General features: G+C 45.0%; 1 protein-coding gene across 6 annotated transcripts in view; it reads right to left on the bottom strand.

Moving 5' to 3' along the window:
* dysf (dysferlin, limb girdle muscular dystrophy 2B (autosomal recessive)) overlaps positions 1-19,187 on the bottom strand; it is a 44,459-nt gene that overhangs the window by 20,397 nt on the left and 4,875 nt on the right. For 3 of the 6 annotated variants that reach the window (XM_029526971.1, XM_029526973.1, XM_029526974.1), the window contains exons 2-41: positions 18,969-19,024; positions 18,800-18,891; positions 18,082-18,187; positions 16,673-16,796; positions 16,337-16,590; positions 16,128-16,256; positions 15,965-16,027; positions 15,832-15,882; positions 15,733-15,763; positions 15,529-15,644; positions 15,210-15,336; positions 15,030-15,133; positions 14,868-14,936; positions 14,748-14,791; positions 14,402-14,484; positions 13,365-13,397; positions 12,987-13,102; positions 12,422-12,535; positions 12,158-12,335; positions 11,947-12,071; positions 11,755-11,861; positions 11,467-11,662; positions 11,062-11,208; positions 10,844-10,975; positions 10,580-10,746; positions 10,365-10,479; positions 10,182-10,287; positions 9,964-10,106; positions 9,483-9,656; positions 9,249-9,333; positions 9,088-9,165; positions 6,903-7,084; positions 6,681-6,821; positions 6,569-6,598; positions 6,428-6,463; positions 6,067-6,108; positions 5,363-5,464; positions 5,012-5,173; positions 1,861-2,038; positions 1,710-1,783 (exon numbers count right to left, since the gene is read on the bottom strand). In XM_029526971.1, the coding sequence (XP_029382831.1) occupies positions 1,710-1,783; positions 1,861-2,038; positions 5,012-5,173; positions 5,363-5,464; positions 6,067-6,108; positions 6,428-6,463; positions 6,569-6,598; positions 6,681-6,821; positions 6,903-7,084; positions 9,088-9,165; positions 9,249-9,333; positions 9,483-9,656; positions 9,964-10,106; positions 10,182-10,287; positions 10,365-10,479; positions 10,580-10,746; positions 10,844-10,975; positions 11,062-11,208; positions 11,467-11,662; positions 11,755-11,861; positions 11,947-12,071; positions 12,158-12,335; positions 12,422-12,535; positions 12,987-13,102; positions 13,365-13,397; positions 14,402-14,484; positions 14,748-14,791; positions 14,868-14,936; positions 15,030-15,133; positions 15,210-15,336; positions 15,529-15,644; positions 15,733-15,763; positions 15,832-15,882; positions 15,965-16,027; positions 16,128-16,256; positions 16,337-16,590; positions 16,673-16,796; positions 18,082-18,187; positions 18,800-18,891; positions 18,969-19,024 (4,412 nt within the window). The remainder of the gene's footprint in view (positions 1-1,709; positions 1,784-1,860; positions 2,039-5,011; positions 5,174-5,362; positions 5,465-6,066; positions 6,109-6,427; positions 6,464-6,568; positions 6,599-6,680; positions 6,822-6,902; positions 7,085-9,087; positions 9,166-9,248; positions 9,334-9,482; positions 9,657-9,963; positions 10,107-10,181; positions 10,288-10,364; positions 10,480-10,579; positions 10,747-10,843; positions 10,976-11,061; positions 11,209-11,466; positions 11,663-11,754; positions 11,862-11,946; positions 12,072-12,157; positions 12,336-12,421; positions 12,536-12,986; positions 13,103-13,364; positions 13,398-14,401; positions 14,485-14,747; positions 14,792-14,867; positions 14,937-15,029; positions 15,134-15,209; positions 15,337-15,528; positions 15,645-15,732; positions 15,764-15,831; positions 15,883-15,964; positions 16,028-16,127; positions 16,257-16,336; positions 16,591-16,672; positions 16,797-18,081; positions 18,188-18,799; positions 18,892-18,968; positions 19,025-19,187) is intronic. The other 3 variants (XM_029526972.1, XM_029526976.1, XM_029526975.1) reach the window with 3 other exon arrangements.

The following is a 19,187-nucleotide window of genomic DNA, read 5'->3' as shown; positions in this document are numbered from 1 at the left end:
AACGATGAAGAGAAAGAGAGGAGGAAGGAGAGATTTGAGGAAAAGAGAAAGAAAACAGAAGTGAACAGACTGAGGAGGAAGGTGTGAGTTCTTTGGGTGTCTCTGAATGTTACTTGGATATTCCTAAAAGAGCTGATGTGGTGCTTTTCCATGTTGGAGTGCATTAACTTCCAAACCTGCACACTCACACACGACTGCAGGACATTTTCCAACACGTCATCCTGTCCTCACTGATTTCTAACCAGGCAGCCGGCGGTTTTATATAGTTACGCCCAAAAATGAATATCGACTGGAGGAGAAGTCGAAAAAAAATTCTATTTATCTATTTAATATTTTCTGGAAAAGAATGCTCACGTTTGTGTCATAAATAAGAAGCGTTTTTAAAATAAAACAAAATGAAATGACTGTAAAAGTCCAGTATTCTTTAAGAAACATCTTTTACTGTCCAATCATGCTCGTCTCTTTTCTTATTTCGACTAAACAACATCAGAAACACAATGAAAAGTTTTTTGCCTTTTGTTTTTTTTATGGAATTTGCTGCCACAGTTTGATGACAGTGCATTCCTCAGTCCCCCAAGTTTCTTCAGAACAAACAGGATTACTTGGAAGCTGTGGTTTGTGTGTTTGTTTGTATTTATAGGAGTGTAAGACATCCTGATGTCCTCAGCCAAACCATTAAGACCGAATTATGTTGTCTCTTGATTCTATACAGCCACCAATACTCTAATAGACTCCAAAGAACCCATCTAATAAACTATGTGTGTCACAGATTAGATGGTGTGTGTTTCCAGACTCAGTCGACAGCAACAAGCTCAGAGATGTTAAGGAAACATTTTGGGTTTTTGGTGACGTGAAAAGGCAGAAAACAAAAAAGTGAAAATCTGTCTCTGCTGATTAAATTTACTTAGAAACCCTCAAATGGACTGAAGTCTACAATAAGCTTCTGTCCTCCATTTTTTTTTTTAAAGTCTGCTCACATTTAGAATCAGCTCAACTCCAACTAATTAAACATCTGACTCAATAAAGTCTGTTCATGAGGACAAACATGAAAAAATGGAAAAGCCTGAACAGGAAGGAGACCAAAAGTTTAAAAGTTGGAGAAAAGAAGCAGAAAGAAAATAGTTAATGATTGGTGACGAGCGCGAGTCTCGTGGTCGCCGACCACAGAGAGACGGTTGCCATGTCATTTTGTCAGAGTGTGTTTATTTATGCTGGTGTACCACTGAATACACACACACACACACACACACACACACGTACGTGCCCGGTGGAAAGATGAGTGTTTCATAGTTGCCCTTTACACGCTTGAAAAAGCTCAACATTTACACACTAAAATGAACACATGAAAATGCCATGACACACACACACACACACACACACACACTCCTCATACAGGCATTAGGAAAATCGCTGGTTATTAAGCTGCTTACAGCCGTTTCAGCTGGAGAGCAACTGGAGAACAAAAGTTCAGCTGCAGTTTAACTAAAGGAAGCAACGTTCAAACTTTCTAACTCTTATTAACGACCAATAAATAAAATAAATAAAGGTTCTTTTCGGTTTTACATCTGAATGTTGGTAAGGCCAACATGATAAAAACTGATATGTAGCTCCTTTAAAGATGGTCAGAAAGTACTGAGAGGCAACAGGCTGGTGTTTTTCTGTTTTCATTCTGGGCCTGAGATAACAGCAGCAGCTGGCAGATGCTTTACCTGGTCAGAAACCAGCGGCAGCTCATCGCCCATGTCAATAAAAACCTCCCCAGAAATTAAGTGGGGCGTCTCACCTGGAGAAACAAGCACATTAACGATCAGTCAGGCTCTTTAATAGATGTGTTAATACCCCCCCACAGCACGTCCTTACGTCTCCAGGTCTCCTCCTCCTCCTCCTCCACTCCTGCTCGCTCCTCCTCCGGGCTGCACCGGAAGTCCTCCAGGGCTCGGATGGTGCACTGGCCGACCACCGGCTTCCTCCCAAACTGGCGGTTGTCGATGACTTTGATGACGACGGGCGGCATGTAGAGCTCCTCACAGGGAAGTCTCTGAGGATGGACAGGGAGACAGTGAAACCTACAGCCTGATGCTAATTGGCTACAGCTGCTGACTGTCTGGAGCTGATTGGTCACGCCTTGGTGATCTTCCAATCAGGGCTTCATTACACCTTAGCTGACCCCTCCCATGTAAAGGAGGAGGTGACTGAAGTCATTAAGGTGGAGATTTGATCATGTCATCTACTTCCTGGTCACCACTCAGGCTGTTTGAGCATGTGCAATAGGCTTTATGCTAAGCTAACTTTCTATTGAAGCTGGAAAAAATCCTGCTCGAACCGTGTTTTGTTTTTTGGTTCATATTCAGTTTCAGCAGCTGTCACTGCAGTCGTGCATCTTATATTTCACTTCCAGAGCGAGCGGAGCAGCGACCGGTTCAACACAAACAGACCATCACTTGACCTGTCTAGATTGTCGAAGGCCTCTGCTGATCACAGAAATGTCAGCCGGCGGAGCAACAACCTCCTCGACGGCGCCACGATCCGGCTTCAGCAGAGAGCCGAGGAGCAGAAAAGGGGGACTAATGTTCTGCTGCTGTTCAACCGGCAACATGTGAAGACATCATCGCCACCATAACAGTCACTTCTGCTCCCGTGGCATAAAAAAAACACTTACTCCGTCAACTTAGGACCTGAACACTGTTAACTCTAAAGGCCTGGACTCAACCCAGGGGCTGAATTTAATGGAAAAATATGGCCATATTTCCACAGTCCGGCGGAGGCTGTGCGACTCCGAGCGGCGGGCAACACAGGACCTAAATCTTGTTAACATTAAAACGCCACAACTGGAGCAAGAATCTGCATTTAAGGGAAAAATATGTGAAGATTTCCATACTCCAGTTGGAGCTGTCGTCATAATACACAGAGGTGATGAACTTCAGACCTTAATATTGTTAACGTCAAACTCCCAGAGTCCGTTGTTGGAAAAAGCGTGCATCATATTTCCATATTTCAGTTTTCATGAGAAAACTGTTGGGTGAAATGTAACGGCACTGGTGGAAATCTACTCTCTGGGGACAGTTTTATGTTTCAACAATAAATAACAACGATCTCGCTCGCACTATTGTGGGTTGCATGGTTTAAATAACTGGCTGAATCAGACACTTTCTGCAAAGCAAAGATTTCACAGTGATGTTGGTGTAGTTTGGCTCTCAAAGTCTTTTTATGACCATAAAGACTTATTAAAGCTGCTATGATCAATATTTTTATATTAGCAATGGATCACTTTGCTACTTCGATGTGAAAGGGGACACCAGCGGGGTTCAACACTAATGTTTCTTTTTGATTTATTGCTTTGGACAAAACTTTACTATTTTGAATCAAAACTCTTTTAGTATCAACTGCTGATTCCAGCAAAGAAAAATTTATGTATGATATCAAACCAGCAACAAGATACCACAATGAACAAAGTTAGCAACTAGCTGTTCAACATGTTGAAGAATTTTATTTAGATATTTCTCCTCAGGAATTACTGGACTGAAGTCCAAATAAATATTAATGTTGCTTCCACTTGGTCAGCTGCAAACATCATATCATGTCAGTAGGTGATGATAGAAGTAAATGTTCCAATCCCCCCAAGTGGCTGTAAATTAAAGATAAACATTGTGTGTTCGCCTTTCAATGTGCAGCAGGTTAAGATTTCTCCAAGTGTGTGTTTTAAAGCTCCTGAAGTTCCTGACTACACTGCAGATTATGTCAAAACACTAAACCCATCCAATAAAAATCCAATAATAAAACATGAAGAGAGAAAAATACAATTCTTACTGTTCTCTCTCTTTTTTTTTTTTATTTTATTGGATTCAATGAAATATTTAAGATGCAGCTTGATAGTTCAAAACTGGAATTACATCCACAAATCTGAGTTCAAGATCAAAATGAAACTATTAAATAAAAAAGGAGTCACGCGGGTCACCGGGCACAACCTAACTCTGAGGGTGTATGTTTAAACTTTGAGAGTGCTGATGATTGAAGGGGCACTTTATTAAAAATGTTCTGCTGACTCACAGGTCTGATGTAGAGCAGACTGCTGTGGCTCCAAAAACCACAGCAGCTTCTAACTCTGAGAAAACAGCGAACTGCTGAAGAGGAACGTTGTTTATTTGTTGTGTCGCAGAAACAAATAAACAGTTACGTGCTACATGGTGGCTTCTTCCTGTAACTGGCATTACAGGAGATTTATTCTGTGGACGGCCGTATTTTCTTATTACACAGTAAATGAAGTAATATTGACAGAAATGCCTTGAAAGATTAGTGTATTTATTATATATATCCACCAAACCATCATGGCTGATGTGTTAACCACCTATCACAGGTCCATCGCTCCGTCTCCATTAACCCACAACTTTACTGTGAAACTGTCGCTTTTGATTTCTGTTATTATTAATGACTTCCCAGGCTGAGGCTGAGTTACACATTCTAGCGTTTAAACTTTAGAAAATTATTTTCATTGGGGCCCGTTGGCTCAGCTCCACCTGTAATATATCGTGACCGTTTGTGGATCCGTCTCATAATTTGGAGACAAGCATCCACATTGTTTAGTTTATGAGGCATCAGAAGGAGAGGAAAGTAAAACTCTGTTCTGCACTGACAGCCAGTCTAGTCAGCGTTTGTAAGACAGCCATATCCATGACAAAGATCCCCGCCCTGTATTTATTCTGCATTAGTAATGTATACAGAGGGAGAAGTCCCCCACCCTGCATCTTAAACAGGCTCTTTTCGCTGGAAAAACCAAACTTAACTTAACAGCATCTGCCAGCTCCCACATTCAGCCTGACTCCTTCTATATCGTCTACTTTTTTCAAGAAGAAAAGGTCTAGTAGGTTTCCTCCGCTGCCATTATTGTGGCTCCCCTGATGAAGATAAATGACCGACAGAGACCACATCACAGCAGAACTCTCATCAGCCGTAGAAGCATTTGGGCCGGCGCTCTGATTACATCTGCCTAATGTGTGCGTTTGTGTGTTCTCACCACATCAAGGATGAGCGTGTTAACGTCAAAGTTGGGCTTCTTCTTCATGCTGCGGATGACACAGCTCTGGATCATGGAGCCTCCGCACTCTACCTGCAGGCTCGGGGAGGTAACGCTGGCCATCTGGAAACTCTTCAGGTTACGAACTCCCCACGCCAAGATCTGACAGGGGTGACAGGAAGATAATGAAGAATTTAAACATCCACATGGCGTGGTCTTGGTTTGATATTAATACAGATTAAAGGTCTCAGTCTCCACAGTCTGGATTCAGAAACCAGCCCAGCCGTTGCGACTTCCTGAACATTGTGATGTCACAACGAAGGAGCCGGTTTACTTTAAATGGGAACAAACCTCAATAGCAGTTCGCTGCAGGACGGGTTTGATTCCCTGAGGAACCATGAAGACGTTGGGCTCCCTCTGAGGAGGCGGGTACGGAAGGTCTGACTCGTCCGGCTGCCAACAGGAACGCAGGACAGATTAAAAAAAAATTAAATAAAAGAACATGAAACATGCCGTTCTCTTTGAAACATGAATGTTGAATTAGTAAATATTTTAAATTAACATGACAAATGATGAGGATGTTACAAACACATTCAGTTTAAATTGAAAAATATAAATCTGCAGAAGGCTGGAGACGATGTTTCATTATTATTTTACAGCCAGATTTCTCCTGAGAAACAAAAAAAATCTTATTAAATGGAATAAAATGTAATTCTAACAAAATGTTCCTTTGAAATAAATTGTCATCTTCTTTATGATTACTTGTCTGATCATTTCGAATTTCACTCATTTTCACTCATGTTTTGTGTAATTAAAGTTCATATATTTTGCTTCTGCCGTAACAGCCGTCATATTTTGAGATCAGTAAACCAAATTTAAAATCTTCATCTCCAGCCTTCAGCAAACATCACAAAATGCACATCGGGAACAAAAGAGCTGTAAATGGGATTAAAAAAATACACAATATGGGTAAGTAAAGATTAATCTGGGATGCTGAAGCTAAAGAAAAAGAAGGATGTGTTGTGGGTCTGCTGTGTGGTTGTGCTCTGTTGTACCCATTGCTGCAGGTTTTCAGAGAGGAATCCTGAAAACATCAACTGATAAACAACGAAGGAGAAACAGACAAGAAGGACAAAGATCAGTGAAACAACAGGAGGTAAAGAACCAGAAAGAATACGACAATACTGAAAAACATAACACATTTTAAAAGGTGTCGCTTTTTTTTTTTTTTTTTGCTTAAATCATTTCGATTTCCAATAGCAGGGAGGGGAAATGGTTGAAAACTTTTTTATAACTGGAAGTGAAATGGGTAAAATAGCACCAGGGAGACTTCCAGCGTCCAGCAGCAGATAAAATACACGTCTGCTGGTTTTCAGCCAACGACAGCAGTGTCAGAATTGTGACTTGTGGCTTTACCTCGTCCAGAACGTGGGTGGAGGTCATGATCTCTCCCTGTGGACAAGAAGGGAACTGATTTTAAAGGCTGAAAATGTTTCAAAAAATAAACAGCCAGAAGGGAAAAAGGCACAGAGAGACAGAGCAGAAAAAGAAACTGACCTCCTGACCAGGAATGTGGTGGATCGCCGGCTGTAGACGCAAAAAGTAGGAGGATGAGTTATCGCTATCAGGAGGTATGAGAACAGATTCATTAAAATGGAGATCCTCTGACCTTTTCCCTGCGGAGGAGCTGGAAGGCGGCCAGCAGCTCGCCGGCGCTCTTGTCACCTTTGCGAATTGGGAACCAGGCCAGCTGGGGGGAGGAAGTGAAGGTGGGCTGGCACACACAGCGGCCCATAAATTCGTCTGCTCCCTGGACATTCAGCAAACACACAGAAAAGGCTCAAACATTTATCAGCTTGACCGGGCAAAAGGCGGCCCATCGTGGACTCACGTATGTGTCCTGATCGTACAGCTCCACCACCACGTTGGGGGGGTTGGCCACGGTGGCTTCGGGGTTGCCAAATATCTCCAACTCGTAGAAGATGAGCGTCTGATCCCAGCAGGGATTCAAAGAGTTTCGCACCGTCACCGTCCTCTGGGACTGATGGAGGAAGGACACGACGGCGTAGGGGTCTGCACAACAACACAACAAACAGCTTCACCTTTCACCTCTGCTCAGATTTCATGATTTAAACTGAGGCCGTCCTCTAAAATAAATGAATTTGTATGTCGGGTTTTTGCAGGAGCTCGTTGGCTTCACCTGCTGTTTTTTGTCAGGGTCCCCACAAGCATAGCAGCCCCATACAGAGTTCACGTCCCACATGGTGACATCAGCATCTCGGGAATGCCGAGCTTGAGACGGAGGGCTGGGAACGCCGCTCGAAGGAGGTTTGTTATTCCAGGTCACAACCACTCTCCTCCATGTCAACACACACACACACAATGTGGACACTCGCACAGAAACATGCATGTATTTACAGTTAAACACACACACACACATACTGAATAGTTTGTTATTCCAGGCCAAGTAAAGAGTCTCTCTGGAGCCGTTAGCATCAGGATAAACAGAAGCTAAGCTGCATTTTCCCACCAGCCCTCAATTAACCCCAGTAGTGACACACACACACACACACACACACACACACACACACACACACACTTACATAACCCCCCTGGGCTGTTTGTATTGCTGTTTATATGAGCTAATGGGGTGCTGGGAATGGACATAATCGAATGGGTCACCACTGTGTGTGTGTGTGTGTGTGTGTGTGTGTGTGTGTGTGTGTGTGTGTGTACCCCAGTGGGAGCTACAAAGGTAGGTAAACACAACGAAGACTGAGATGAGGGAGAGAGAGAGAGAAAAAATGGGCGAGCAAGGAAAGAAAGAGATCAGAAGAAAGACTTCAGTCTTTAATCATGGCCGACCAAACTCCCTGTAACACCAGATTAACACACAACTGAAGGCCATCCATCAACTCTACTCATCCATTAGACTGTGTGTGTGTGTGTGTGTGTGTGTGCGCTAACGAGGGTGAGTCAAGGAGAGTGATAGTGATTTATCATTTCAGTCTGCGGCCAGGACGCTGTCTCCCTCTAACCAACCTCCCTCCTGTCATCTATCATTTCTCTCTTCATCTGTCGATTCATCCCTCTGCCTTTTTTAAAGCCTCGTCTCTGTTTTTACATCTGAGTCTGCAGTGAGTTTCTGATTAAAACACACACACACAGTAGCTGGAGTTTCCGTGACCCCTTTAAAATAAAAGAGCTTTTTCTCTCTCTCTCCTTTTCTGTCACTCTTTGTCTTTTTGTTTGTGTAACTTCACTCTTCACCAAACTCTAAATGTAACCTTTACCATTTAATTATTTTTCAGTTCATTTAGGATGTGGAGCTTTGATGTGTTGAATTTTCTGAATAAAATATTTTTTGACCACACAGAGGCAGCAGAAAGACACACTTACATCTTTACCAACATCACACATCCACCAACTGAAGAACAGCAATATTGTGTCCTTTATTTAGGTAAAAGTTGGTCACAAACATTTTCTTTCAGTTATATAGATATATATTTGTTGTTTTTCTCGGGGGGAGTGAGGAGGGGCTTTTATTCTGAAAATAGCTACAACTAAGCACTAAAATCTTTGGCCGGAAAACAAAAAACAAAACAGAGATGAGTCATATTTTCCAGCGTGTTTCCATCACAAATAAAGTCTTAACATTTAACACATTCTTCTTAAAAAATAGCAGCGTTTAAGAGACGTCCTTAGATGCTTCAGGATTCTTTATTTTTATGGCTTTGATTCATTGAAACTGGTTTCATTTTGCACAGAATGTACTTACCTTCTTTCTCTGTATCTTTTAAAGTTGATAAATTCTCTTTACATCTTATTTCATTTGAATTTGGTTTAATTTCGCAGATACTGTGGAACTAGGAGGTGCGAGGAAAGTTCACGGACTGAAAATAAATCTGATAAAACGAACCATCTAAAAGACTTCAAATTAAATCTGACATTTGATCATCGTCAGATCGAAGAGATGAGTTTTGTCTTCCCGCCACCAGAGGGCACAATTTGTCAGCATGAATGCTGACACAGGACAGATGCATGATGGGATTTGTGTCAAAGTCACTGTGTGGTACCTGAGAAGCTGTCCTTGTCCATGGCCAACAGGTCTCTGGCCTGGTACAGGTAACAGCGCAGGTGATAACGAGTGCCACCTACGAACACACAAACATCATGTTGGTGAAAGATGTAAAAGTGAAGGAGCTGAGGGCCGATGAAGACGTCGGTGTCGTCTTACGGTCAAAGAAGCAGGAAATAGTTGGCCTGTTGACGCCAAACGTGGTTGTGACCGACTTGTCGTCGTTCTTGTCCTCGATGCTGCTCTGTGGGAGGAAGAGGAGGAAGACGAAGGACAAGTCAAAAAGGAAGAAAGAAAAAGAACAAAGAGGCTCTTTCTGCAGGGGTCTTCAAAATAAAAGTCTGTCTCAAAGTCCTGAACTCAAGCCTGCCTTCCTGCTCACTGTCTCCTCACCAGAGAGCACTCCAGAGCGAAGATGGCGGCCGGCCCCGTCTTCTCCAGAGGCTCCATGCGGCACCTCCACCGGCGCCGCCGGAAGCTGTCTGTCTTCCTGGGCTTCAGGTGGAACTTCCAGCCGAACAGCGAGGCGTACTCCCAGCCTTCCCGCTCTGCCTCATCGGGGCGCTGCTGCAGAAACACACACACACATTTATTCATTTCTGCACAAAGCTGATGAGATCATGAGGATCAGATTGACCTCAGGCAGTTTTCACATGCATTTCAAGCTAATTTGATTATTTATCTTTTTGGGATCAGGTTTTCATGGACGACTCCTGCTCATTTGTGAAACTACACCTCCATCTAGTGGTCAGTAAAGATAAGTTCAACGTCTCACAGTGGAGGATGAAACAGGAACATTTCACTGCTCTTCTAAATTTTGTTTAGTTGGATGAAGCTCGACGGCTGGGAAGTTCCACCTTTGTCTCCGAGCTACCTTTCTGAGGGCATCCATCTTCTGTTGGTCTCGTCGTCTCATCCGTATCCAACGCCGCCGTCGGTTGGTGTGGTACATCTTCTCTGCCGGCACCCACGACTTGGGCCGGCGGTCTGGAGGGATGGTGATGCCGTACTCCCAGCCTGAACACACACATGCAGGGTTTAGTCTCTGGTTGTTGTTTTTGTTGTGTGATTTTTGTGTGTGTTTTTGTGCACCTTGATCGTCCACAGCCCGGTTGAGGTCTTCGCTCCACTCCACCTCCTCCCACGTCCACCCCGGGGGACACTCCACCTCGTCCTTCGGCACCGCCTTCTCCCCGTTCTGACCGACAGATTCCACATTTACCTCATACGAATGAAGCTGAGACGGACACACAAACACACAGACACACACCGTACCACGTCAGTGTATCCCTCCGGCATGCCGATCCACTGTCCACCTGGCAGCCTCATCTGGTTCTCAAACACTTCCTCTGTGAAGGTCATGTGACCGGCATCCACGTCGAACAGCAGTCTGAGGGTTCGTTCACACACACAACGGTTATTTTGGGGCCCTTTTGTGTTATTATATGTCTAAAACGGCAAAATGAGAGAGGAAGCGCACACAGACTCACGTCTTCTCGGGGCTGATGTACCAGTCTCCGGCCCAGCTCCAGCCAGGCGACGGTTTGAAGCTCTCTTTTGGCAGTTTGATTCTCCCCGTCACGTCGCTGAATTTGGGGTAAGTCAGGCCTGTAGTTCCCCAGTTCCCCACGAGGGCGAGCCGGGTTTGGTTCTCATACTACAGAGAGAGAGAGAGAGAGAGACAAAAGGTGGCAGGGGGGCAAATGAAAACTTTCTGTGATCCTCTAAGTTGTCCCGGTCAGTCTGTATTTTACCGTCTCAGCGAAGACCGACAGCTTCCCTTCAGCAAACTGGTTGAAATGTTTGACATCTGCGGACAAACCAAACCAGACTTTGACCCTCAGCTGACCAGGAAGTTTGGCGCTGCCATCACTGCCTTGGGGGTGCTGTGGGTCGACACATACGAGTCAGACAAGTTTCACTTCAGAAAGAAAGTGTGCACAGTGTGTGTGTGTGTGTGTGTGTTGAGAACCTTGAGGAAGACGGTCTGCAGCTGTCCGCAGTGTTTCCCACAATGCTTCTGGGAGAAGATGACGGTGTGTGCCGGGATGCGGTGGTATGCCACCCGACGGTCGCCCTGCAGCATCCAGATCACGATGTCTGGAAGGCTGTTCTGAGGCTGGACGAGAGACAAAGAGACGAAGAAGAAGAGCGTCAACCGTCTGTGACGCCACTCGTCAGTTTGTGAGCTGCTGTTCTGAAGCCATCTTGTTTGACGACCACAGACTTCTTTTTACAACTCTGATGGTCATTAGATAAAAGACAGACTTAAGACTCCTCTTCAGTATCTACACTCCCTTTTACATAAGTCTATTCTACATATTAATATTAACATGAACATGTAGTCCATTTCCTGGTATTCTGGATCCAGTCCCACCTCCTCAGCCATCGTCCTCAGCCTGGTGGCCCAGTCCTCAGCCTGCTCCAGCACCGTGGAGAGCTCGGTGGCCGGCCCGTGTTTAAGCGCCTCCGCCGCCGCCACGATCTGCTGCAGGTGCAGAGAGCGGATGTGTCGCAGCGAGCGGTCCAGCGGGGTCGCACATTGCCATTGGTCGAGCGAGGGCAGCTCCTCGCTGTGGAGACAGAGAGAGAGAGCAGAACTCCTGATCAGATGAGCTGTGGAACAACCCAAACACATGAGAGGTTGATCTGATTCTGAATTTACCTGCAGTCTGCGATGACCTGATCCAGCAGCTCCACCACCCGCAGCTCCACCTCCTCCAGTTCACTGCAGGCCTTCACCTCCAGCTGCACCCGCTGCAGGTTCGCTTCCTGCACACAAACACACACGAATGCTGCAACAAAAAAAGTGAAGGATTTTAACCAAAAACACATAAATGCACACATAAAGACTCACCAGTCGGTCGATGATGACCAGCAGCATGTTGAGCGCCTCGATTCTCGGGCTGATGTCCTCCCACTCTGAGGACAGAACCACCACCGGCTTCACGTTGCCCCACGGGAGGTAATAGTAGTGACAACCTGGAACACACAGACACAAAAATACACAAGTTTACTATCTAACAAACACTTTTAGACAAGCTGCAGACAGGAAGTCGTTCGCATACCGTCAAACACGGCCCTGCTGAACTGAGTGGTGGAGGCCAGCGGGAGGCAGGTGTAGTCAAACTTGTTGCCGTAGTTGCCGATGCTGACCTCGAACTGGATGGCATCGTCGACGTCCTGGAGCAGCGTGGCCGAATAAAACGCCACGAAGACCGAGAACTTCCTCTTCCTGAGAAACTTCTGCAAGATGGAGGGAGAGATTGGGGTCAGTGGACAGATGGACAGACGGATGGACAGATGGATGGAGGCGTGTCTTCCCCTCTCACCTCCACCACTAGAAGGTCGTCTGACGGTATGTCTTCAGTTTTCTGCTCCGGTCTGTCCGACAGCTTTGTGGTCAGTTCCAGTAAAACTCGGCCTCGGTAGGCGACGCCTTCCCCCTGACAGTCGAAGGAGGACGAAGGTCTGTCAGTTCTGACATCGTTACTTTTTAAATGCCTGACTCATCCAATAAAGTCATTGAGAAGCGTTGAGTCCTCTATCGAATCAAATTTGAGAGAAAATGATTTCCAGCCCCAAACCAGAAAGGGACTCTGTTTCAGAGTTTCAGATGAAAATGGAGTGCTGTCTTCATATTTAATATGTTATGGCACAACAGCACTCCTCTTTCTACTGGTCCAAATTTTACCAAAACATTTTAAACTAAAATATTGACACAAGATTTATAGTTTGAGTAAATGAGCTACACACTGACAAAAATAGATTCAGAAAAAATTCCTTTCAAACTGTAGTTTTGTTGCAAACATCAGAGAATGATAAAGAAAGACAAGCTGGTGAGTTGACAGAGGGTGAATATCGGCATTAAAGTGACTGTATGAAAAGAAAAGTTACTTTTCCGAAGTTCAGAGCTTCGTGTGGGTCATTGAAGGCGGTAAACTCCCTCGGGCTTCCGTACAGGTTGACGAAACATGGACCAAAAGTCGGCAAGAACCCGAGACTGTCGTCAACTGCAAAGACACAAAGTGGACAACAAGGTCTGTGGTTATTAACGGGGAAGACTGTGGAGGGACGAAACTGAAGAAAAAGCTTTGATTGAACAGGATAAAGTGGTTCAACTGACGAAACAGGATCAGAGTGTAAATTTAGCCTTTAACAAAAAGGATAGGATTTGTAAAGTAGGAGAAGAGAATACTGATCACCAAGAGAAGCAGGTTGTTTGACAAATTGTTGCACAGTTTCACACAAAATAAAAGAGGATGGAGGACGTACTGCCAGAGTGGACGGTCCGTGGAGTCAAGTCATCTGAATGCGTAAAGAGGAAGGATGGTTCAGAATCACACACAGAAAGGAAACAGGTGTCTTTGAACGCGACACAAATCCAAACCGATGCTGTTGTCAACAAACTCAAACACTATAAGGTGGTTTACCTTTTTCCAGGTAAACAACCTTGGCACAAGTTATTCCACCCTGACAGTGAAATGACTAAAATTGGTTTATGAATAAGTCTGAAAGGTGCAACAGGAGGGATTTCTCTGAAAATGGGCCCATTGCTGCCAAAAGCTGCCTCCAAAGGTGCTTTATTCTCCAAATCTTCCAATTATTTGGCAGGTTTGATTGAATTTCTTTAAAAATCTGAGGCCTTTCAGCTTCCAGCACATTTAGGATAATTACATCAATATCATGTGTCTCGGCTTGAAATGCACTCAGTTAAGTGAAAGAGGAATCGAGTGCGTCTGGTTTTTATGAAACAGAAAGAATTGCAGGATGATGAAGACAAAAGGAGGACTGGCTCTAAATCCCACAGAGAGCAGAACTCATGCACGCTGCCAGGCCTGTACTGTGTGAGACGACCAGGAGGTCCCAAAAAAACTCAAGCAAAGCTAAAAACAAACCAGGTTAGTGTTCATGCATGTCACAGAAAAAAAGGACATGCTCTGCTGCATTCACAAAGCACAGAATCCAATCTCAACGACTCTAAACCTTCAGATTAACAGCTGCGTAAACAGGAAACTGATCATTTAATATCAGCTGTCCAGATCCAAACCCATCTGGGTTCAGACTTCAGTCTGAGGTGTTTGCAGAACAAGGCAGGTTGCCTCAACTGAGCCTGCTATTCAGTGAGAAACTGAACAATGACAAACTCGGCCACTTAGAGTGGCAGAAACACTATTCAGGTCAAAGGTCACCAATCTGGTTCACTAATGGAGCAAAGGTCCAAACAGCAGTCAGACTACGGAGAGCAACGTGAAAATGAAAACACAACAAACTACAGATGTGACAGCAAAATAAGAGACTCATTCCGTTACCGTCTATCTCCCCTCCGGGGGCGGAGATCTTGGACATACAGAGGTGGGTGGTGCCGATGATGTCGTTGTGACTGGCTCTGTCCCTGAAGAGAGACAAAAGACAAATGTGACTGAAATTTAAATATGCAACCAGAAATTTTTAATCTTTAATAGCAATTTATGTCACATGACTTCAGAAGCTGCCTGAGAATCGTCACCACTTTAGGTTTTCTTCAATATTGGTGTAACTCAGAGGATTTGGGATATTTTAATGGGACCAATGTAAACAAACAGTTTCATGCAACATTCCACAACTTCTGATGAATCTTATGAAAGAAAGGGTAAAAGAAAGTGAGGTGGGATTCACCAGTCCAGAATTCGAATCCTCATCTTCTCACACATGGAGGGAAACTAGGAGAGAAAAAATAATGAAAAGGACGATCACACTGTCATGTTTCGAGCGAGCCGACTGTTTCGGGCCACTCACCCTGATGGGCATAGTCAGACTCTGGTTCCACTGTGGATTGGCGTTCTTTTCCAGGATCTTGGTGCAGGTCTGAAGGTGAGATGAAATAACTTGTTTTTTGCTTTTGATGCTGTTTGTGATAAAATTGTCTTTTAATCGAACGGCTCAGACTGGCACACTCACTGTTTTTCCAGCAAAGTGGACCTCCACCAAAGGATCCACCAAATTCTTCCTGTTGCTATCAAAACCCAGAATCTGTCTCATCCCGTCCATGAAGGCGTCGTCCACTGCAAATAACGGTGGAACAATGAAACTCTGCTTTGGAAGGCGGGAGAGGAAAACGCACAAAGACGAGCGTCTCACTCTGAGGCAGGTCCTCGGCTCTGAAGATCCTCAGGGTAAAGGTGGCTCCTCTCAGAGACAGACCGGCCGGTCTCAGCAGGTTTCCTTCGATGTCCTCTTTGTCCTCCACACATTCGCGCTTGTCAGCCTGCAGGACACATTTATTGATCGTTTTGTCCCCTCTTCACAAAGAAAGAATTTTAAGGAGGGAGTCCAGCAGAACTTTCCTGCCACACATCATATTTCAGTGACAGCAGCATTTAGATCATTGGACACATGAAAGATTGACTCTTTTGAAAGATAATATTTAGTATTTTAGTATGGAACACCTAAAACTCACCGGCGGCTCGTCTCCAGCTGCCAAGACAAACAAGCTGACCTTCAGGTATCCTTTGACCCCAGCAGAGAGGTCGTCGGGGTCGCACAGCAGCAGCCATTTCCTCAAGAAGCAGTGTCCTAAAGCGAAACGATGAACTCAAATTCATTGTCAAAGAAACCAACACAGATCACAAAAAACTAAACGCAAACTCTGACACAGACTCACTGTGCTCGTTGTAGACAGTGCCGACATCCAACTGTGGAAAGAAGCAAAAGATTTTAGAGCTGTTATTTTTCTTTAGACAGAAAAAACACAAGGGCTCACCTTAAATTCACCGATAACAGCATCAGTTCTGAGAGAGCGAGAGTCGCAGACCTGAAAGATTTTCATTTTATTAGGAGTTTTTATGACATCAAACGATTCTGTTTGGGAGATGGAAGTTAAAGTTCAGACTCACAGTGATGAAGATCGGTTCATCAAACAGGTCAGATGGAGTCTCAAAGAAGTTTAAGAAGAACGTCTGAAAAGAGAAAAGCGTCAAATCAAAACCAACGACCGTCAAATTCTAAATTTATGAGTGAAATCAGACGAAGAAGAATAACACAGTAAGAATTCTTCACCTCATCGAAGAACGGGTTGTTGCCTTTCCTGATGCGGGTCCTCTTTGTCTGCCCGGCTACCGTCACCTTGACAACGGGCTTGATGTTGATGCCTGGCAACTGCCGGCCCTCGATGACGCGCACACGGACCTGAAGGACACGACATGTGGGCGATGACGTCTGTGGAGGTCATTTCCCAGCTGAATTCAGCTGACCTTTGGTGCACCAACCTGAAGGTCCTGTGGTTTGTTGGGCAGCGGTTTGGACTGACTGCTGGCTCCCCTCCTCCTCTTCCTCAGCCCTCCGTGGGTGTTGTAGGACGGTGGGGAACGTTTGGGCGTCTGGGCCGTGGGGGATTCCCTGCCCGGCGGCCCCTGGGGGCCAACGACGACCATGGACCGTCCGTCATCGGGCCCCTGGTCCTCTGGGGGCTCCAGCATCATGCTCTCCGTGTCCTCCTCACCCAAAGTGTCCAGAGAAATCACTGCAGGGACAGACAGGTTGACAGAAACTAGTTCTGGACTTAAAGCTGAGGTACCGATGGTCCGAACGGAGGCTCATATTACTGGTGACGGTGTCCAGCTCCACGGTGGGGTTGTTGTGGGGGAGAGACTCTGGCTGGGAAGGAGGCTGGAAGATCGGAGCCAATCCCGGAGGTGGGATGTAGGAAACCTGAAGGGTCAGCGTGGCCTGAGGGGGACAGGAAACATCCACTTTATTCATGCTGAAATGATTTTTTACATGCTGCTGTGAAAAAGACACACAAACAAACAAACATTCTGTTGTACACAAATCTGCAATGACAGTAAAGAATCTAAAGAGATAACAGGAGACATGAGAGCTCATCCAGGAACTGAACAGGAAGCTAAAATCATACCCCGAGACCAACGAGCCAAATGCATTATATTCTTTTTCTTATTATTCAGCCATGTGGCTCGTTGGTATAGTATATTTAGGGTCCAATTCCCAGACCAGCCAGAGACTCCTCTGTGATATTAAATCTGATAACAAGTGAGTTCCAAAGTCTAGAAACTGACAGAATATGCTGAGTTAACTTCAGGGTCCATGTAATCTGATTTCTTAAAGAGTCTCAGATGTGTCAAAGTCAATAAACGGCAGAGTTTCCTGTGGTTTATTGTGATTCACCTCAGAGCGGAGTCGGGCGTGTGGACAGAGACGAGGTGTCGGCTGCGGCAGTTTCCTTAAACAGGAAAAAGCAGTTCACCTTCTGTAAACAGGTATGACGTAACGGCACGCTGATCCTCATCGTGGAGGAAAGAAAAGTGAAATTTTATGGGACACTCATTCTGCAGATGGAGTTATAGAAGCCCGAAGATAACACAGATTATAGAGTTTTATTTGTCTCTGTGACTGAACTGATTGAACCTCAGGGGCCTGAGGGGTCGTGGTTGAGATGTTGATGTAAAGCATGACGAGAGCTGAGATATTAAAATCCAGGTAGTTCAGCATTTTAGGCTCTGACTCAGTGTTTGAATGCTGAAGTGGAGCTGAACCACAACACACACACACACGCCGTTCTAAGACAAACAGGCTTTTTCCTTTCTCCTCCATGTCAGACTGACTGTGTCATCAATCAGCTCGACACTCAGAGGAAAGACTTTGTTTTGGATTCAGGAAACAAGGAGCTGCATTTCATCTGCTGCTGAAGTCAGAAGACGACTTTGTGTGTGTTTCACTTTGACTTCAAACCTCCAGGTGGAGCAGCATTCGGAGCAAAAGGAACATCTTGTTTGGACTTAAATGGATTTAAAACATTTCTGTTATTTTTTCTGCCAAACTTTCTTTATTCAGGAGGCTGAAAAAACCCGCAAACATGAGAAGACTGAACTTTTTAAAGAGATCTGGCTCTGTCAGTTGTTCTGACTCACAACGTCTCCATCTATCTAAAGAGCCAGACAGGAAACTCAGTGATGTATGATTTGTCATTGGTGTGTGTGTGTCTGTGTGCGCTCACCCCTGTGTTGTTTCTCTTGGTGTCTAGCAGGGAGATGGTGAAGGTGGCGGCCAGGCTGGGAGTGTTGAGGACGTCTCTGAGCGCCAGACGACATTCTCCCAGAAACCTCCAGAGAGAGACGAGATTCAGCTTTTAATACAACTGAAAGCGTTACATTTATCGTCAGACACACGCCTGTTTGTGTTTACCTGCTCTGATTTGTGTGTTTTTAAACCAACAATCCGCTGGATAATGTCTGAAAGTGCGTTCAAAACATTTTCACACACGACTCATTGAAAGAAATGACGGAAACAAAGAGGGTGAATGAACTTTAAATCTTCAAGTCCACATAAATAATCATGATGCCACATGTGTAAGACGCTCAGCAGGTCACTGTGATGAATGAGTGAATTAATCAGTCGACAGGTCAGAACGACCACAATGAAAGGATGGCCTGGTTCTTTCAAGCCTGCCCCCCCTTTTCCCCTCGAAGGACCCATCTGACATCTTGATGGAGCGAACGATCCGAAAATAGTCTTCACCAAACAAACAGCTGCGCCTGTGCCCGGAGTTTGGTCCGACCCATCCACAACACACTGGCCTCACAATGGCCCGGCTCTTATCTCAATTCCTGAACCGGGAGCTTTGGGAAGAATGAGAATTCCTGAGGAATACTGAATCACAGGCCGCTGGCAGCTAAAAGTTTGTCTTCATAAAATCAGGAATGCTTCCATCATACCGGTTTCTTCCCATCTTCTCATGGTCTTTGACCACACAGTGCAGTTCTGCTCCAGAGTCCAGAGGAATCCCCTTCAGGTCCCACTCAAAACCCTGACGGAGAGACGAGGAGGAAGTTAAAACAAAACAAATTCACAAATAAAACCCGCAAACTGTGTAAATCGATGTACCTCGTTCCAAACGGGGTTGGGGTTGTTCTTGATGACCTTCGTCTTCTTCTTGGACCCTGAAACAAGATGGAGAAACCAGAAGCTTACGACACAAACGATTAAAACCAGATTTTCTTCAAATTGAAAGGTCTCATTTTAGTGAATTGATGGAACACACACAGTGGTGTTGCAGACGGCAGGTCTGTAACACTCTGTGGTTTTGTGTGTCTGTGTGTTATC

Source organism: Echeneis naucrates, chromosome 18, assembly GCF_900963305.1.
Source record: "Echeneis naucrates chromosome 18, fEcheNa1.1, whole genome shotgun sequence".
In the NCBI taxonomy this organism is placed as follows: Eukaryota; Metazoa; Chordata; class Actinopteri; order Carangiformes; family Echeneidae; genus Echeneis; species Echeneis naucrates.
This window is presented reverse-complemented; position numbering and strand designations above follow the sequence as displayed.